The sequence below is a fragment of the Mizuhopecten yessoensis genome, unplaced genomic scaffold (assembly GCF_002113885.1).
Source record: "Mizuhopecten yessoensis strain PY_sf001 unplaced genomic scaffold, ASM211388v2 scaffold5459, whole genome shotgun sequence".
Lineage (NCBI taxonomy): Eukaryota > Metazoa > Mollusca > Bivalvia > Pectinida > Pectinidae > Mizuhopecten > Mizuhopecten yessoensis.
In genome coordinates, this window is record NW_018406060.1 from 340,632 (window position 1) to 361,782 (window position 21,151).

A 21,151-nucleotide genomic window follows, 5' to 3' on the forward strand; every position below is an offset into this window, starting at 1 on the left:
ACTGCAATGCTCACATAAATAGTGCTATATGTACATTTTTTTTGTTGAAATCAGATTTCCACTTTAAAGTCAGGGGCGTAGCTACGCAACCATTGTTCACAGTGGATTCCTTTAGGAGCAGGTCCAGGGTACAGGCTTGGTAGGGGGTCAAGGGGGTGCAACAAATTATATAAGCAGTGTTTTTGTTTTGTTTTTCTGTTTAAAAAATTGGTGAATTCACCTGCATACCCATAAGCAGCTACGAACCTGAAAGTGGATTTCTGCTAAAACGACATTTTCACTAGAAATTCATTTCTGTTAAAATAACTACATTTGCATTATTTAATTGTTAAATCACTGCAGAAACCCATTTCAACTTCGAATTAACAAATCAAAATGTTTCATTATCAAACTGTTGGACGTGAGCTACATATTTAGTAGAAACTACACTGTTGACATTAATGCTTGTGATTGTTGTTTAAATACATATGTCTGTGATATGTGTCGGTGAGACAGAGACTGTTAAAGATAAATGATGAGGATTTGTTTGTCTCTTGGTATGTGTTGATGCAGATACTGATTTACCCCCTGTAATAAAAACTTGGCATTGCTGATAAAAGATGTCTCAAGTGACTGGTACTGTTCTTACTGAGGTAACGCCCCTGCTAATATGTTGGTATTCAGGTAACCATGGTTACTGATATATGTGATGTTCCTACTATACTTGTTGAGTTACCTAACTATAACTAATGTATAAGTGTCCCTGTTGATATTGAGTTATTATAATAAGATGCAAGTAATTATAAAGTGTCCCTGCTACTTTAAGTTTTGATAGTAACAAAATGTATATGCCCATTTGTAGGAGTTGCCATAGTTACAGAAGTTAATTATTGTCCCTATTTGTATGAGTTACCATATAGCAACAGATTGAAATGTTTCTGTTGGTAGGCGTTACCATAGTAACAGATGGAAGTGTCCATGCTTGTTTGAGTAACCATAGTTACAGATTAATGTGTTCCTGTTTGTATGAGCTACAAAAGAGACGAAACTTAAAGAGTCCCTGGTGGTGGTATAAGTTACCATAGTAACAGATGTTCCTGTTGTAATGAGTTACCATAGTAACAGATGTGTTTGTTATCATGAGTTACCATAGTAACAGATGCATGTTGGTGTCCGTGCGACTTTAATTACCATAGTAACAGATGTCCCTGTTGTTATGAGTTATCATAGTAACAGGTGTGTTTGTTATCATGAGTTAATTACCATAGTAACAGATGCATGTTGGTGTCCCTGCGACTTAAATTACCATAGTAACAGATGTCCCTGTTGTTATTAGTTACCATAGTGACAGATGTGTGTGTTATCATGAGTTCCCATAGTAACAGATGCATGTTTGTGTCCTTGAGACTTTAATTACCATAGTAGCAGATGCAAGTGTCGATTCCATCCCTGTTTTTATGAGTTACCATGGTAACAGAAGTATATATATCCCTTCAGATATCAATTACTACTATAGCTACTGACATCTTGTCATGATTTTTTTATTGTTTCCATGGCAACATTTTGTGATAAGCTCTTCACAATTAGTTTTATTGCTATTTTCTATGTATCACTATGTAGATGCTTTGAAATGCAATGCAATGTCAATTTGCTTTTAAATTTTGCCTTCCTCTGTTGTTCTGCTGGCACTTAAAGAAATTTGAACTTTTTACCTTAGTTAAGCATGAACTAAATGTTACTTCTTTTTTCTTGAATTAAGTTCAGAATTAGCAGTTTAAACTATACAGTATAAGGTTGAGTCAAATCAATATTTATTCAGATACAAATATGTAAACTATATATACTTATTTGAACATCAGGCTGTACTTGTATTGACTGAGACATCCTGATCCATTTTTCTGACCAGTTGAAATTGAGAATCAAATACTTTGTATGTAGCTCTTTCCTAAGAAAATTAGGAAAGTTTTGTTTAAAATGAATTCTTTTGTCATTATTGAAGTAATCATGTTTATCAAAATTTTAGTTCCAATCAAAAACAAACTCCTAGGTGTACTTTGTAATGTTTACAGCAAATCAATGAACTAATTGCAGATCCTCCACAAAATAATAATATTGTTAAAATTGGATTTCTCAATTAAAAAACCCAATGATACTGATTTTTTTCCCCCTTTTTCTATACATCGAAAACATACTTTTCTCAGCCTGAAACTTTCCACTTTTCACTTTCCTGGTCATGAGGTCAAAATTATTGTTACGTTATAGTCATATGTGTTTCATTTAATATTATATGAAAGTATAGGGTAGTTTTGCATCTGAGAGTATGTTACATTTGGAGGGTGCAAGACAGAATTAAGTGGAATTAGATCTCAATTAAGTTGGTGACAAACTAGCTACTAGCTTGATCACCTGTGACATGCTCTTGTACCCCTGATAAGCCCGTGCTCGGCATTAAGCCCACCCCATTTAATTTTGTTGAACAACTTTTACAGATGAGGGTAATTTCTTTAAATCGATCCTTTTAGCATATAATGGTTAAATTAAAGAATATCAGCCTTAAGTCGATATTACATCTTTTCTATTAAGGACTTTATATCTAGTATGGCTTAATTAGTACAAGTCAAGAATGGTATCTTGTAAAACTGCCACCATTGGTCTAGTGAAATTTTGGCATTTATATAGGGGGTAGAATAAGGGAATCATATCAACAAATTGTCAAGCTAAACAAGAGTTCCACAGGAGTGGATGTGTCGCCTACTCAGCGATTTTAGTGAGAAAAGTGTTTTGGCTCAAGTTATCGCGTTAACAAGCAAGAATTAAAGGGAAAAACGATTAACAGCGTTGCTATGTCAAGTGTGATATGCGAAAAGGCGGAAAGTTGAAACTCGACAGAAAAACCCGCAATAAATGTTGAACATTCTTGCTTCTAGCATTACCGTACAAAATTTGAAAGGAATTTATAAAAAAAATCTTGCATTTAATACACACTGACCTTATTTGGCAATAAAAGGGGCAAAACTCCATCAAAAATGCATGTTAACTTCTGTAATGTGAACTCGTCTGAGCTATATTGGTATGCAATATGTGTACCAAGTTTGAGTTGAATCAATCCAGGGGAACTCAAGTTATCGCACAGAAACCTTGTTTCGGACGACGCAACCGTAAAAGTAATACTGTACCTATATGTCGCCTCGTATTGCAGGCGACACAAAAAAGGAACGGGGAAATGGGGACCTAAACCTATTTCCTTTTTTTTGGCGGAAAGTGAGGTGGCAAATGAAACATGGGGTATTATATCAAGGTTTTACTGTATTTAAGAAATTCTAAGCTACAGGTATAATTATCTTGTATGCCAATCTGTTGAGTCCAGTAGTAGAGGTTAATCATTTGGCTATATACACATATTAATAAATTCATCTGTTCAGTATTAGATCTTAGTGAATTTGCATGCATATTTCTTCATTATGTTATAATATTGCATAAATATCTATATTATTATTGTTATAATATATTTGCTTGGAACATTATCACACAACACAGCATGGAACCAAAATTTAAGGAATTTTGTCATCTTGATAGCGTTGAAATTATCTCAAGATAATTCGTAACACGAAAATATTTGTGTTTTTCGATGGAGGACTAAAGAATTTAAATATTTTCCTCAGCATATTGTCGCGTTTGAGCATTTTCAACATACAAAAAAAAGGAGTGGGACAAGGTGGCCAAGTGGTTAAGGCGTCTGACATTCTGCTACCACTAGCAATCCACCACTAGGTCGTGGTTCGAGGCCTACGTGGGGCAGTCGCCAGGTACTGGCCATAGGTCGGTGGTTTTTCTACAGGTACTCTGGCTTTCCTCCACTACCAGACTCTTGAGGCGTCCTTAAATGACCATAGCTGTTAATAGGACGTAACACCCAAACTTTACGTTCTGAATATTGGCAATGCTGTTTGCTTGTATGTAACTATTGGTAAGGTTTCTTACATGTTGGTATCATTCTTTGTATGATGTCTCCATGGATATCAAAACTATCCCAACATTCACCTTGATTTCAAACCGTTCATTGGTGCAATAAATGTCATATGATTTTCTCTTTATTCATCATCATTAACCCAACTGTGACAACTGTTATGTTAAGGATGTTCACTGAATCGGAATGAAGAAATCAGATGCTGAATCCTATGATGTGTTTGTGCTTTTTTCTTTTTTACATTAAATTATTAACATTTTCCTTTGATAGCCGAGGGTATGTTCCACTAAATGTTGGCAATATAATGTTTTCCTAGAAATTCATGTACTCCTAATCAGTTTAAATAGAAACAAGAAAATCAGTAAAACTGATGGATATTATAAAACTCCGCAAAAATGTCATCAACGTGACCTTGACCTTACACATACAGACCCAATAGTTGTATGTGACACACTGTTCATCCCACATACCTGTTTTTCTCTAAAATTTCATTGAGTCATCTAAGAAATTCAGAAGCTATTCCCTGGAAAATGTAATTGACCTCTGACCTCAATTTGACCTTGACTTTGGTATACAGACTCATTGTTTTTTGCAACATACCACTTCATTATCCAACATTTATCTCTAAACTTATTTGACCTTAATGTGACCTTGACCTTGGGCATACGAACCGAGTATATATTTTTAACACCCTGCCTTGCCTGACAAACATTATCAAACCAAACAAGTGTACGGTAATTGTGATTATATCAAATTTTAGCATTAATTCCTTTAAATCATATTATAACCTCAATTAAAATCCCGAAAATTATTTGAAAGTATTTATTTATTGCCATTTCAACATCATATTGTAATGTACATTGCCAGACAAATATTGCACGATATTGTAGCCACCCCTCTCGATTGGTGAAAATTATGTTCCAAATTGTGAGAATAAAACAAGATTAAAGAACAAAACTAACAGAATTTGTTTTTCTGATATTTTATTTCATACATACATGTACACTGAAAATACATACATATACACTGAAAAATACATACATGTCCACTGAAAAAAACATACATGTCCACTGAAAAATACATACATTTATACTGAAAAATACATACATGTCACTGAAAAATACATACATGTACTGGATTCACTAATGTTTAGACACACCAACATCATATCACTGTTTCTTGTTTGATCTAGAAATTATTGAACAAAAACTAAATATGTTTCACAAGGCATTTGATAATGATCACTATCTCTCTAGTTATATATAATATCATGACAAAACACTATCCACTATGCCACCTGACCAACCGTTGTGAAATAAAAAAAAACTAAGTCCACAATGCAGGTGAGAAGACAGTAGAAACAAGACAGATTTAACGTGAAATTAACCCTTTCACCCCTACATTACTTCTGTAGACTCTACCATGCATTCATCTGGATGAATCCATTATGGTCTATAGTGGTGATAGGATTAAACAAAGCCAGGTTCGATACATTATCAGTTAATGAGCCTGTGAATACCACTAGGTGCCAAGCCGGGCAGGGGTGATGATGGGAACTTTCAGGCCCCAGTGATCAAAGGTTAGTTAGAGTGAACCAGGGGTACGGGAAAATTTTAATTAATTAATTAATTTTGACATCATTTCACTGGTATAGAACTGTATAGACAGATCAGATTGATGTGTTTTGAGGATTTATTTTGCTTCGAAAGCTCCTTATATTTTTGTGGCATCAATTGTAATGTTTCACAAACCACTGGTTAAAGTTAACTAACCTTAGAGCAACTTGGGCAGGTAATTACTATAAACAACTTGTTTTACCTCCCCCTATCATTAGTTATAGAATGCGAGCAGATGGAGGACAGATCTCGAACTTGCAAAATTGGACACATATCTGAAACGGAAGCTAAATGTTTTATGTGTTTTTCCATAAACATGTACTGGTGTCATTATAAAACTTTATTTTTCTACTCTTAAAAAAAATAAAAATTGAGGCACACAAGCTACACAATGGGTACATAAACAATAGATATTGTAAAGAAAATCGGGAGGTTTTATGATTATAAGTTACAGTGAAAGGATAAATATATTGAAAATTCTGGAAAAATGTAACAAAAACAACTAACATGATCAATCAGTCACACAATCTTTTAAATAAATATACATTTTGTATTCACATCTATAAAAATTGTACTTTTAAAACGATTTGTATCATGAAACAATATATGGCAAGAGCATTTTATATTGGAAACCAATATGTTATATGCGAAAAAAAAATCATTTGGAGATCTAATTTGTCGTAAAAAAAATTCCGATATTATACTGGCACAATGTGTTTTGAAATCCGAATATGTCTCAAAATTAATTTATGGGGGAAAAAAAGGAAGTACACTGTACAATGAATGGTTTTGGGAAAAAAGCAATCCACCAGCTGTAAGAAATGTAATTTATATAAACACAAAAAATATACAAACAAAAACAAACAGAAATATCACAGATAGAAATCTTTGAAAGTATTTACACACGAATAACATGATTTTCAAGTCTCACGATTCAATCAAATGTACTGTAAGCTTGCAAGGCTTGATACCATATTGGCCAAATTGTTGAAAGCCTGTTTTACTCAATAATATATCAACGCAAAATTTCCCATCCAGTAAATATGACAAAAAAACCCAGAAATTCAAATTCAAAACAAAGACTATTTATAGAAATTCAAATTATCATCTACAGACAGGAAATAAAGAACATCTTTTTCTCCCACAACCATTGAGGTTTCCTCACTCCAGACTCATTAAATTAACCTGCTAGAAGTTAGTAAACATATTTGGTAACTCACCAGTGAGCAACACCCTGGACGTTATTTAATTGAAGTCTTCTAATTATGACATCAAGTAACAATACTTTGTGACATCATCTTCCATTGTGACATCATAGTTCCAGGCAAGTGTTTCCCTGATCGGAAACAGGAATAATGTATTCCTATGGAAAACATGATATTTTCGGTATTTCTCCAAATTCAACCATTAAAGAAATCAGGCTTTCAACAAATTGGCCCTGGATATACAGATGATGCACCCTCAAAATTCAGGAGAAACACTCACTTAAATTCTATGAATCCCTGGAATATGACAAAATAAAAGGCATGGCAGTTAACTGTTTGATTGGTTTCATGTAAAAAAAACACTAACCAATCACTAGGCTGATACCTGTCCTTTGAAGATTACAGAGGAGCAACACCCGACGTCTAAGCCAGTCAATTTTACCGTTACGCTACTACTCGATTCTTTTGATGTACATGTTACACATGTATCATCCACAAGGGGACGGTACAGAGCCTTTAATTTCATTATGATATATTGCAGGGGTGCACAGGACGCAAGAGAGCTTAACCCCTGGAATTTTGTGGCTGATAGATGCTGAGGAATGTCAAACACAATTGTAATTGTATATATAAGCATTTTTTATTATTATTGGATTTTGGTAGCTTCTGTTAAGATTTCTCATACAGTTTTCAGTAAAATGAAATACTTGCCAACCTTTCCATTCTTTCATGGTGTAATGTGGCAAAATCTAACTGATTAATATTTGTACAGAATATATTCCTAACACCCTCCTTGGTGGAAATGGAGCTAGATTTAAAGTAAAAGTATTTACAATGACGGGCGACTACCATTGGATGAACTAATAGTGTAAAATGCAATATTTCATGCTTTTCTTTGAAATTCGTTTATTGACTGAAAGCAAAAAGGCAAAAGTAGGAAACTCTGCTGATTTCAAAATCTAGAACTCACAGATGAAAACAAAATCCAAACATATTAGGGAAATTTGGCAAAAACACGTGAAAATTCCACAGTAGGATTAACGCAAAGAGAAAAATTTCTTTCATGCACTTATTACATTTAATTATAACAAAGCAATTTCAAGTCTTCCACATGAATCCCTAATTTGATGATAATGGATAAAAAAAATCAAATTTAAGGATCCCTGCCCCTCTACAGGCAAAACACTAAAGAGCTCCATTGAAGTCAACAAAGATGCATATAGTTACCTCCCCTTTAAATTTGTTTTGGCTAAAATTGTAGCACAACAAACTTGGCCTCCTTTGTTGACCTAACAGCTCAGTTGGTTCGAGTGACAGTATAATGATAAGAGGTCCAGTGTTCGAATCCTGTTCGTGCCCCTTTGCATTTTTACACTCAGAGCACTGTTTTAGAATTGTTTGTTTGTTTATTTAAGCTTTATTATTTTTCCATAAATGTGACATATATTATAATTTTCTGTACAGAAACAATTTAGCAAAGTTATAGTCACACCAGAAAAAAACAAGTTCAATGCATAGATAGTTGTTGGCTCCTTGAAGTTCACAATTTGAAGCTTGGTAATACTTAAAATTTATTGGCTGTATTCAACCATTATTTTCCCTGATCTTACAAAGGACTCGCATCAGAGTAAACATTTGGTTTGTTTGTGTTTTACATCCTATTAACAGCTATGGTCATTTAAGGACGTGCAAGGTTTTGAGGTGGGGGGAAAGCCAGAGTTCCTGGAGAAAAACCACCGACCTGTGGCCAGTATCTGGCAACTGCCCCACGTAGGCCTCAAACCCGCGACCCAGTGATGGAGGGCTAGTGGTAGCAGAATGTCAGACGCCTCAACCACTTGGCCACCGAGAGTAAACAAATACAAATTATACAATGAAGTATATCTTTCAACACTATGACACACGTTCACATCAACAGTTACATATATATATCTACCTTACAACCTTATCACAAGTTTAAGACTCTTTGAACACCGTCTAACATACCTGACAATACTAACATCGGTATATATAGCGCCTGATTTTAACCTTGGTTAAAATACATCATTCACTTCCTTTCAGCAACAAATTCTGACATATCAACATACAACATATACCAATTCTAAGGTCTGTCAACAAACAACATTAACCTTATAATAACTCCTTTAACATCTTTCAATGGAAAGTATTACCTCAATTAAAGCACTAAATTCTAACATTGGTTAACTCATCCACCCCTAAAATTTCATGATGAACTATTCCAACCTTTAAATTGGAAGAGTTCAAATGTGTCTTCAGGGGTGAATCAGCTAAAATACACTTGGAAACATAGTTTCTTGTATAATTTATACATTAACCAATCATTTCCGTTAACCCTGTGGAAAAGTAGGGCGCGCAAACTATCAATGCAAGGGCTCCATGTGCAAGTTGGTGTTTTTTCCCCTCACCTACTATAGCCATAAAGAGAATGGCATTGCATTTGTATACTGTGTCATTTACAGGACAACTTTGATATATTTTATCTACCACCTAGCTTATTAATGCCAATTGATTTCAAGCTTCCATTCTCCTTTTTTAAAACCATTTTCTCTACCTGGTATTCATCTTCTTCAATGTATTGACAAACCGATTTATATTGCCAAATTTCTTTCTTTCTTTCAATATATATCAACAAACCCCTTTCCTCTGGACACCTTATAACACTAATTTACCAACAACCTGTCGCATGCAACGCCAAAATAAATTACTATAAAGTGTACATGGAGATGGTATTTTTTTGTCCAATTCAACTTTCGTCCTCCACCAGTTATACCCCTCTCATCTGAATATTAATTTTGATCTTCACATGTAAAGATTATACTGGTAAATGGTATGCCGTTCACCAATTTTCGATGCCATGATACAGCATTTGCCCTCATTTTGGATATCAGAAAAGGGGGAAATTTAAACTTTGGCGAAATGTTTACCCCGTATACGGTAAGCGAGAGTGGAACTTGGTACCTAGGCATCATAACCTATAGCAAATATCACCACACATATTATTGTATCGTGATTCAAGTGTATCACACCAAGATTACCACCCCTAGTTCACAATATGCTACTTTTACGGAAAAAAGTTATCTTGAAACCATCCTGACTTGTCAATCAGAACTCCATAAGCATGAGAGACGAAATTTTTGTTGTTGACAAAAGCGTACATCTGTCGTAGAAGACTGAGTTTTAGTTGAGGAGAGCATGGCGGTCGTAGATTGTCTTTCTCTGTTCTTGAACCGTCCCCTTCCACTTCTTTTGTTCGTCTGTCACACGGTTTATAATTGACCGCTGTCTGGTCAGCTCTGGCCGACTGGTCATTTGAGACAAGTGGTCATCCTGCAAAATAGGTAAGTAAGTATAGTGTTACTTTGACAAGTGAAAGTTCCATGATTGAAATATATTGTAATGTGAAAGCTTCCTGTCTATTTTTTTGCGATACTTTGTGAAAAAAAAAATCTATGTATTTCTCAATTATAACATATCTTCATAATTCTGCAAATACAAAATTATTTTGAATGGAATCATATTTCTATTTTCTTTTACAAAACAAAATCAATTTATGAAAATTATATCTTTACAAGTCTACCTCCACCAAACACAGATGATTATATATTGCAATTATATTGCTACGAAAACTAAAATTTCACTTATCTAAATCTACTCTCATAAAAAGATATTTGTAATTGGATGCAATCTTCTGTGCAAATTCTAAGTTCTGAGTTTTACTGACAAAACACTGAACAAAATAGAATTGAAACTACCACAGTAACAATGATAGCAGTAGCCCTTACAAAAGCGAGATCACAAGCCAGTGATAAACTTTGTTACACATAGGAATATGAGACATAATCTGTAATATAATTGGGGTCTCTTGCAGCTTTTTGTTATTTTTCATACAAAAAAGGTCCAAGTGGCCTTAATGAATGCTTACATGAGTTCAAATAATAAATGTCTCAGCCAATCAGAGGCAACAGTAGCCATCTTTGATTTTCAGATTGGCACGAAAATTAAGAACACTTGTTGGGTGAACTCATAAGGGACATTTGTACCAAGTTTGGAGTAAAGCAGAGCAGCCATTTCTAAGATGAAGTCAAAACTTTGTCAGCCAATCAGAGGCCAGGGTGGCCATCTTGAATTTTTAAATTGGTATGAAAAGTAAGAACATGTGTTGTGGATCACATACGGAACATTTGTAACAAATTGCGAGTCAATTGGTGCCGCTGATTTTGAGAAGTCGAAAAATGTCTCAGCTAATCAGACACTTGTGTGGCCATCTTGAATTTTCTAATTGGCACAAAAAGTTAAAACACTTGCTTGGGACATTCATAACAAATCTGAATTCAGTCACAAATGTCTTTTTTGTTGATTAGTCACTCCCCGATACCAAATTAAACAGTGTCAGAGAATTCCACGTTTTCATATAGGAGTGCGCTATCGCCCCACATGTACACCAGACATCTATATGTCAAAATGTCTAAGTCTGGTGTTAGGGTCAGAGGAAACTCCGGCTACACATACCATAGAATACTGCATACTCAAAATTTGTATAAAGTGTTGAACTACCAATGTAGTGATCCTAATAATTAGCACAGGTTTATTATGGGGAAAATATGGTAGCATAATATGTTGATGAGTTCAAACACAGAAATCAGAAATCAGTTTTGTAAGTGTTTTGAAACAGAAATTAGTTTTGTAAGTGTTTTGAAACAGAAACTAGTTGAATTTGTAAGTGTTTTGGTGAATTTGAATAAATAAAATTTACCTGTTTTAAAACAATGAAAATGTTAACCAACACCTGTGCATCAGTGCAAAAAGTCTGGTTAATTTTCAAACATAACCAAGAGAATAATTGTTCCCAAACAAACAAACAATTAAGTACAAATGTACGAAGAGCCACAAAACAGGATACCAGGTAGTGACCTTGCATTACCAACAAAATATCAATTTACATGTAATATCAGCGACCACTCAGTCATAGCTTGACAAAGGGACCAGTCGGTCTTGAAATGTTGCGACACGTTTAAGGTGGCTCCACACTTTCGCAATTAACCAGCAAAATTTGTTGAAACTTTCATATAATGGTTATGCAACTATGTAGAGTTGATTTTATGAAAATTTAAACATTCCGGAAGTTTGGGGACTTTTTTGGAAAAAATACAAAAAAAAATGAATTTTCGTCAATTTTAATATGTTCCGGTTTTTTGTGTGTGTGGCATTGTTCGGAACAATAACAACAATAATAAAATGAAAAGAAGCATTTCTTATTAACCCTACAAATATTTTATTTATCGCAAAATATGTAACTCATGTTACACAAAGTGTTTTTTATTGAATTTGTACGGATAAAAGTGATTATCTACAAGCTAAAAGTAAACAGGACACAAAGATCTATACATATAGAATGGGAAATTGAACAAAATATACACAATGGCTTTATAATTAATTTATTTTACATTTTACAATCACTTTGATCTGGGTGAGAGTTATCTTCCTTGAAATAAATCGGAACTTTTTGCAGAGGGGTGACATTTACACAATGACAGTTGTCTCTGTTTACATATAACAAAAATGATGGAAATAAATCAAAAATATGATATCAAAATTATCAATTTATTGTTCTTTAATGGAACCAAATTACCCTCAGTCATGTACACTTTGGACATCATTCCACAGTCCGCTAACTCACGGTATATTTATAATTACATGTCAGGTACATATATGACCAGAGGCTATCGCATGGTATGCCGTTCTCACGTGCACTCACACATGCATTTCATAGGTATCTTGATATTTTACAAAACATTATTTTCACACAGAGTAAGTAGACTACATTTGTAAACACGATTTAATCGAAACTCCCTCAACAGCGAAAATCGTAACGACCTCGAGCTTATGAACTCGTGTAAGCACGTGATATGCACATGTGAGGTCGGTATGTCCGCATTCTATGCGTTTCCTATATGACCTTCTTGAGGTCGTCTGGTCTCATGTCACTGTCTTCCCGTGAGTCTGTTTATGTCTATGAATTGGAAAGCTTTATTCCTGAAGTATGTGTGATTATACATTTCCCGGTAAAATCTCGATATCGGGTGTTGACATATCATCGGCACGCACGTGTACTATTGTCTACCAGGGGCCTGTTCGTTTATGCGGAGCAACCGGTTTGACCGTTTATAAATGTAACAATTTCGGGTATAAATCCTTGCGGACCTGCAAATGTGTATGCAGACCTTGCAAGGAATTGTCAAGGCTTGCCTGAAAGCAGCATCAGATTACTAGGTCCGACCTTATTTAATAAACGAACAACAGTGGTCCGATTGGTTTAACCGAAAACGGCCCAGGTGTTACTATAATTTGCACTACGATATTGAATGCCCGAAACGCAATACGGAAATGACGACACGTTGTACATGCACATTTCGATCAAGATAATTGAGTCCGAGCTGTACTTTTCCGGAAGTACGTCACTAAAATGGACGCTGATGACGATGTGTGGAGCCACCTTAATACATTCATTGTTTGTGTATCAAGTAAAACTTTGAAAAATCATGTTTCCAAATTGATGAATCTTATTGAAGATATCAATTTACATGAATCGGAAACTTAGTTGATACATTTTAAAATCTTGGTTTTCGATAAGCTTCGACACACGACATGAATTAAACCTGAACAGCGATTTACATGTTCTTGTATATAAGTGTTTCCTGTAACGACCAAGAAAGAAAACAGACAGACAGACAAACAACTGGAAAACTTTTCCATGTTTGAAACAGAAATCACTTTTACATAGTAATATATAGAGAAAAGATATAAGGACTTGATTGAATAAAATTGACATTGAACCTTGTAATGCTTGCCAGTAGTACTGGACAGCTTACGTAAGGATAGATAGCGTGACTGGCATTTATTCTGCCAAAATCCTGTAGTGTTAATCGTTCCTACTTGCCAACTCTCCCTATTTTGGACCGTAAACTTGAGCAATTTCAACCAGTGAGTTTGTTACACTGTTACTAATTTTTAAGATCTGATGATTTCATCTGAAAGAGCAGCTTAAAATATGTCATTTAAAAGTGTTATTTTTCCCAAGGATGTAAATATGCACATTTTATTTACCAGGTATGTCCACATTGGAAATTTCAAAAAGATGGCAACTATATGCTGGCTTTGTATGGAATGTTTTCCCTTAAATATCCTGTCTATACAAACAAGGTTCTGTTATAATTAGGAAACAGTCTCTGATCACATGGGCATGATCACTGTAGTCTTGTGGTAGGATGCCCAGGGCTCGTGACCGAAGGATTACAGGTTCAAGGCCTGACATGGCAATGTGATGTATCCTTGAACAAGATACTTTACTCTGCTTGTTTCAGTCTACTCAGTTTGTTAATATGAATATTTCTTTACATTGTGCATGGTTTGTAAATATGGTTCTTTCTTGACATGGTACATGGTTTGTTAATATGAATATTTCTTTACATGGTCCATGGTTTGTAAATATAGATATTTCTTTACATGGTACATGGTTTGTAAATATGGATATTTCTTTACTTGTAAATATGGATATTTTTTTACATGGTACATGGTTTGTAAATACAAATATCACATTACGCTTGAAACGACTCTGCTGTAGCTTATGATTCTAAATCTAAGAACTACATTTCTGTTAATCACATTATTTTCATCAATACTTTTTTCCACGATACACTTTCACAAGGATTTGAATTAGGAGAAAGGAACAGAGATCACTAAAAAATATTTTTTAATAATTCTGTCAGTGTTCTCATTAAAAACTGGTTGCTGGCAAAGTAGCCTGCTATTCATCAACTTTGTTTTTTTCAGAATACATAACATATTGGTTCAATCTGATTAAAATCATATCCTACGTTCTCTACGTATCCTACGTTCTTTACGTATCCTACGTTCTCTACGTATCACGTTAGAGAACGTAGGATACGTTAGAGAACGTAGGATACGTAGAGAACGTAGGATACGTAGAGAACGTAGGATATGTAGAGAACGTAGGATATGTAGAGAACGTAGGATACGTAGAGAACGTAGGATATGATTTTAATCAGATTGCATATCGGTTCACATTATAACACGTGAAAATTCAACCTGCTATTCTTTTCAAGTCAATCAACCTGATTTTTCAAAACTTATTGAGAACACTGTGAGAACAACTAAAAATTTGAGTGTTGTGTGAATTTGTAGTGGTTTCTCCTCACCAAATTGCGAAAATAAATATCTCACAAAAACCATGTGATTTACAACAGTAAGATGATTAAGTAAGGATGTTAGTAAAAAGAAAAGTCACAGTATCCCAGAGTGCTTTGTCATCATATCCTCTACTGCCTTCAGTGTACCAGGGATCTTTTAAAATATTATGAACATACTATTCACTATTAAAAAAAAAAAATCTACTTCACTCATTCACCCCTGAAGACACATTTGAACTCCTCCAATCTAAGGTTGGAATAGTTCATTATGAAATTTCAGGGGTGAATGAGTTTAACATTTTCTTTTAAACTTTATGCCTGTGTTTTAATGTAACTATCTACCATAAATATCATGTCATTTTTGTATTTCTTCAGATGTGACAGGACAAATTTTGCGAAAAAATATATATGAATTGTAATTACTTGGTACAATACATATATATACTTAAATCATTTTTGCGATGGTACAAGACATATTTTAATGATTTAATTTTTTTTTTAACAAGTCTTTTTAACTTTGCCTGTATTTTTTTCAATGTTATTATTTCCCATATACAGTATACCCAATCTCTATTATAGTAGTATTATATATTTATCCCCTTTTTTGTAGAGAAAGATGATTCTTTGTTTAATTGAGGAGACAAAGAATCCTATTTCCCTGTCACAAGGGCAATCAAGAATTTATTAAACCGTAATAAAACAATTTCACATTAGAAATAAAAATGATCAGGTTCACGTACCATGGTTGTTCATTCAGAATTTGATTGTGGTGGCTCTTGCCCATTTCTCTAGAGAGTCTCCCAATAAGGGAAATATGACCGGGGAAACTCAATATAATCCAATCAGACAGGCCGTTATCTAGATGAGGTATAATATATATATACTATTAACTCATTCACCCCTGAAATTTCAAAATGAACTCTTCCAACCATTGAATTGGAAGAGTTCAAATGTGTCTTCAGGGGTGAATGAGTTACAGCAGGTAGAGGATACGAAGCCAGTGTGTAAGTAAGTAAGCAGGCTACCACACCCGCACACATTACCAAATTCACCTCCTCATTGGTCTGTTGTTGGTACTGGGTGGGACGTCGTGCGATCAGCGGATCCAGACACAACAGGAACAGCATGTATACAAACAGCAACGAGACCACACAAATGATGAAGATCACTACAACCTGGAGAGGAAAAATTAATTACAGTTAAATTTCAGCACAATTATTCCCTCCACAAGTGTATAAACTGAATTGGAGGCTCTGAAATATTTTTTGTTTAAAGTTATTGTTGAAAATGATGTTTTTTTCACTTCACATTGAAAAGTTATTTCTTAAGAGGCAATAATGGAGAAAAAAATCCGTGATTTTAATTGACAAAGTAGATTTCAATTCCAGAACCTGTAACTTGAAGTGTTGGACTCACTTATTCACATAATATTTCTAGCTAAAATATTCACTGAAATAAACAGCGTTTTCCTTTTACTATTTTTTTCTTTGTAAATCAAATATTTCTCATCATAGGAACTAGATAATTTCAAAATTGGTTCAGTACAATAAAGAAGTTAGTATCTTGCCATAAGATGGCGGATACACTTGCTACAATGTGGCAGCTACACATCTTGATCAAATAAATTGGTAATCAATGTAAGAAAATAAATATATCACATGTGAATCATTTAGAATAGAAAATGTCCAACACTTCGGTACATAATGTGGGTTCAAAAACCTTGACAAAGCCTGGGTTTTGGACCCAAGTTATGTACCCTCGGGTCAGACATTTCTATCCTATATATATATACATATTGTAGCAGCCGTGGTATATATCTTAATTAACACAAAACTCCCAAGGGTTCTTAACACAGATTTACTTTGGAATAACCAGACAATAGTAAACCCTCTTCAATATGAAGAGGTTTTCCAGACAATCCAGATAATGGATAGTGTAGCGATGCAAAATCCATGTGTTACAATATTCAATAGTATAGGATATAAACAATGGAGCCTCGTTTATATCCTTAGTACTTACTTTCCGTGATGGGGCTCTATTGAATATAGTTGGGTATCCATCTTTGATTCCTACAACTACCTACCTACAACCATAGACAACCGGGACGTTGATTCTCTCCCACTCCGTTAGGAGTCCAATTTTTAATATTCAATAGTGCTACACAAAAATGGCCTGAGGAGATCATCACTTTAACTATAGTGAAGAGGATAGCAATCAAAATACCTTAATTGTAGTTGTGTTGCGCTCCTCGTATTTACACTCGCACTGAACACACAGTTCATCTGTAGCATTGGTCACCACATGTTTGCATTTACTGAAAAGAAAAACAGGGAACTAATGCAATTACCATCCTGTCCCAAGAGCAGGGCCTGTATTCATGAAACCGTTCTCATGCTCAAGCAATGATTGTGTGCTTTAGCCTAATTTTTTGTTTTGTTTATAAATTATTAATAAAATGTTATTTTGTTAATATTTTGGGGAAAAAAATAAAAATTCTTCAAGCCAAGTAATGTTTTCAATGTTTACATTTGACGTTTTGATCGTTTGACATGATTTAAGTGAGTTACAAGAAAATTGGTTTGAGCACAAAAACAAAAAGAACGGTTTCAGGAATACGGGCCCAGCGCTGCAACAATATTTCATACCATATCGTATTCTGATACTGTCTTATGTGCTGTTTCAAATTGTTTTGTTCCCCTGTATTGCGATACACTAACAGTACTATTTTTTTTTTTATCTCTACTCTAAGGGTTATCTAGCTTTAAGGGTTTACTTATTGTTTTGGAATCTTTCAGTAAAGGTGTGCATATTTACCAGTCCTCAGGATCAAGTATATCTTTGATGTAAACACTCTGGTCGTTTTTCGTGACATTGGAGACAAGCTTCGGACACACACACTTGCATCTCTTGTCCTCGAAGCTTGTCTGTTGTAGGGTGGGTGGAGCGCTTGGGACCTTCTGTAAATAAACAACATTTCAATTATTGTATACATAATGATTGGCCTCATTAATTTATAAACAAACTAGACAACAGTTTTAAGATGTTAGGTTCCAAATATAGCTTACAATAATTATAATATAAAACATTTATGTAGCACCCTATATAATTTGCAAACTTACTCTAAGGGTGCTTTATAACACATGAATAGTTAAGTTAAGCTTACAAGTTAAACCCTTACAATGTTAACCTACGGTACCTTAGTCGATGAATGTGCCATTTTTTTCTCACTTATTTTATAAAAACCCTTTATGCTTTAACTACAGCTACAAAGAGATTCCACAAAAAGTGCCAGTTGGTAATCATATTTATCCGACTTGAATTAGTCAATATTCAAATTGTATAAAGACAAGATGTTTACTGGGCATCTTTTACATAACTAATTATGATAACAAGACAAATGTGATAGCCATCAATAGGTTTTTGGGGGGTGGAGGGGTTCTCTTGAAAATACAAGTTTCCTGTTTCAGACCAGGAAACAAATGCCATGAATAATGACATCACAATGGACGATGTTGATGCTTACCCATGTGATATTGTAATGACATACTGTAAGGCCAAAAATAAAAAGGTGTCTGTTTAGGGTTCCCGACCGACCCAAAACTTTTTGATGAAAAAAAAAAAATGTCATCATATGGAGCACAACTTGCCTCCAAATGAACCTTGTTTATGTAATTCTTTGTTTTACATACAATAGTAGGGTCATAATCACATGACCAAAAATATACAAACAAAAAAAAAGAATATCCCACCTACCTAACCTAGTTTTTTTGCCAATGCAATCCTAAACAGACTGTATATTTTGTTTGGCCTAAATGTATATATTTTACAAGTATTCTAATTTTAGTGCTTACCGCGCTTTAGATATTGCGCTAAATTAAAATTGCACTAATTGAGGTTTCTGTAATAGTATAAAGATTTCAACTGAATATATTGGAGGCATATGTCCATTCATCAATGCGCTAAATTTAAAAAATCTTTGTAAAATGTTGAAATTTTAGTGTGTCAAAATAAGTACATTTACAGTACTTAGAGTGCCATCATGAAATCCTGTCAGGGGTGTTTATCAGCTAGTACTTAACTAGTAGAGGTGCGATTGTTTTGATATTGCTTTTCTTCTTATGGTTGCAGGTTAAAAGTAGGGTAAATGTGTAACATGTGAGCAGTCACCCATCCAGCCTCTGATCACCACGCTCGACATTGCTGAACTAGTAGTACTTTCCAGGGTATTACCACATCGCTGGAAAAGCTAGCCTGCAAGTAAGGCGCATCTCCTCATAAATTAATTCCTTAGCTGCTAGACTATTTACCCCTGTGAGAAGGTCTTGCCCAGCGACTTGGACTGAGGATTTTTTTAGTCCTCCCTGTGTACCAATGCACCTTCGATTCCCTAACCAGAACCACGGAATTAGATTGTTATCTAAGTCAGTGCCAGAACTGGCCTTACATTATATCACAGGGTCACTATTCTGCCATCAACGTAACGAGCAGTGGTCATGACCAACCATCCAGTCATTGACCATGCTCAACGTTGTTGAAGTAGTAAGCACATCCCAAGGTTTTACGGGCGAGTCTAAATGCCCAATACTGCCCATTATATACATCTCTGGAAATTAAAAGCCAGCTTGCCAGTATTTTCCATTTATATTTTATTTGCTGTATATATAGGTAAATCATGTGGGCCACTTCACGCATTGTAATAAAACCCACAGACCAGTATGTATACTATAGTGTATGTGGTTTTTTTTTAAACCACGCAATAAGTTCCTAGTCTATAACTGCTACAAATGATGTCCTGAAGGTCGATTTCTATTCCAAGAACATTCTGCTCGTAAAGATCACTGTCTGTTCATTTACTTTAGTCGTAATTCTTTATCTTTATATTTTACCACATTATTTACTAAAAGGGTCGTGCTAACAGTTAAACTTACAGGTGGCATTTGACAAACAAATATAGAAGCAAAGTATGGGGAAGTTGACAGGACATTTGACATGATGTAGGAACGGGGGAAGGGCAGCTTCTGATATTTTGTGACATACAATAATTTAGGCCTACAGTACTGCTCCGTTTATCAATTCAAAATACACCGTAGTCTTGTGCAAATGAGTGAACGGTTAGAACTTACCTCTGTAAATACTGATTCTATAGTAAAAATTGCAATAAGTAAGGCGTAAAACTTCATCCTGTCAGATCAATAGTTGTAATTTATGAAGAGCGGGTTCAAAAGGGGAGTAACCCGTAACTCGGTGCTCGTTAATAAAAGGGAGCTACTAACGACCAGATTGGAAACCAGAACTGACTTGATCATAGCAGAACGCATACATTTATGTAATATACACGTCTCTGATCATAGTGGCAAAGTTTAGAGCTGCTTTGAAATTTATCAAATCGAAAGCAACCATAAGATGCCAATATTCATAATGTATATTTATGTTAAAAAAGGAGGATATCACGTTAACCCATACGCACCGTGAAAAAACCCATATATATATAACTGGTACTCGAATAATTCATCCGACAGTTTTCGCAAAATACTGCCAGAATTAGAAAAAATATCAGTGTTGATCAAACCACTGGTCTTCAAAAGGTTCCGGAAGCTGTACAGAAGAAGTTGAAAAACTTAAAAATTTCAAAATCTCCAGGACCGGATATGATCTCTGCCAGAGTTCTAAAAGAGACTCCCGATATTACACTGTAGCAGTCCGTTATCATTAATATATCAAACATCTATTGATACTGGGAAATTACTCGAAGACAGGAAATGTGAAAATACATCGGCAATTTTCAAGAAATGAGACCGGAAGGAGGCTTCGAACTATAGGCCAGTTAGTACTTGAGGACCCCATTGGAAATAAGCTGCCACCCAGCTTTCATGGGATATCCTAGGTTAAAGCTTAGTCAAACAGATACATTGTAATTATAGTGCTCCAAAATTTGTGATATTAACTNATCATCATCATATTTGACCAATTACAACTTATTCTATTCATATATATATTATTACGAGAAATTATACCATCTTATATTCATATTATAAGGTCAAATCCTTAGGACCTTTTGTTATCTAAGTAATTAAGATCTATACTAGAGGACCCCATTGGAAATAAGCTGCCACCCAGCTTTCATGGGATATCCTAGGTTAAAGCTTAGTCAAACAG

General features: G+C 34.7%; 1 protein-coding gene across 2 annotated transcripts; it reads right to left on the reverse strand.

The window, feature by feature from the left end:
- Positions 1-8,564: 8,564 nt before the first annotated feature.
- On the reverse strand, positions 8,565-20,234 carry LOC110450697 (transmembrane protein 9-like). Of its 2 annotated transcripts, none has more exons than XM_021498331.1 (5): positions 20,119-20,234; positions 17,810-17,952; positions 17,219-17,309; positions 16,048-16,170; positions 8,565-10,115 (listed from the first exon to the last, which is right to left on the reverse strand). In XM_021498331.1, the coding sequence occupies exons 1-5, from the start codon at positions 20,173-20,175 to the stop codon at positions 9,966-9,968; spliced, it is 564 nt and encodes a 187-aa protein (XP_021354006.1). In that variant the 5' UTR covers positions 20,176-20,234; the 3' UTR covers positions 8,565-9,965. The 2 variants fall into 2 exon arrangements, with proteins under 2 accessions (XP_021354006.1, XP_021354005.1); XM_021498330.1 differs by having other exon boundaries at positions 16,039-16,170.
- Positions 20,235-21,151: the final 917 nt, after the last annotated feature.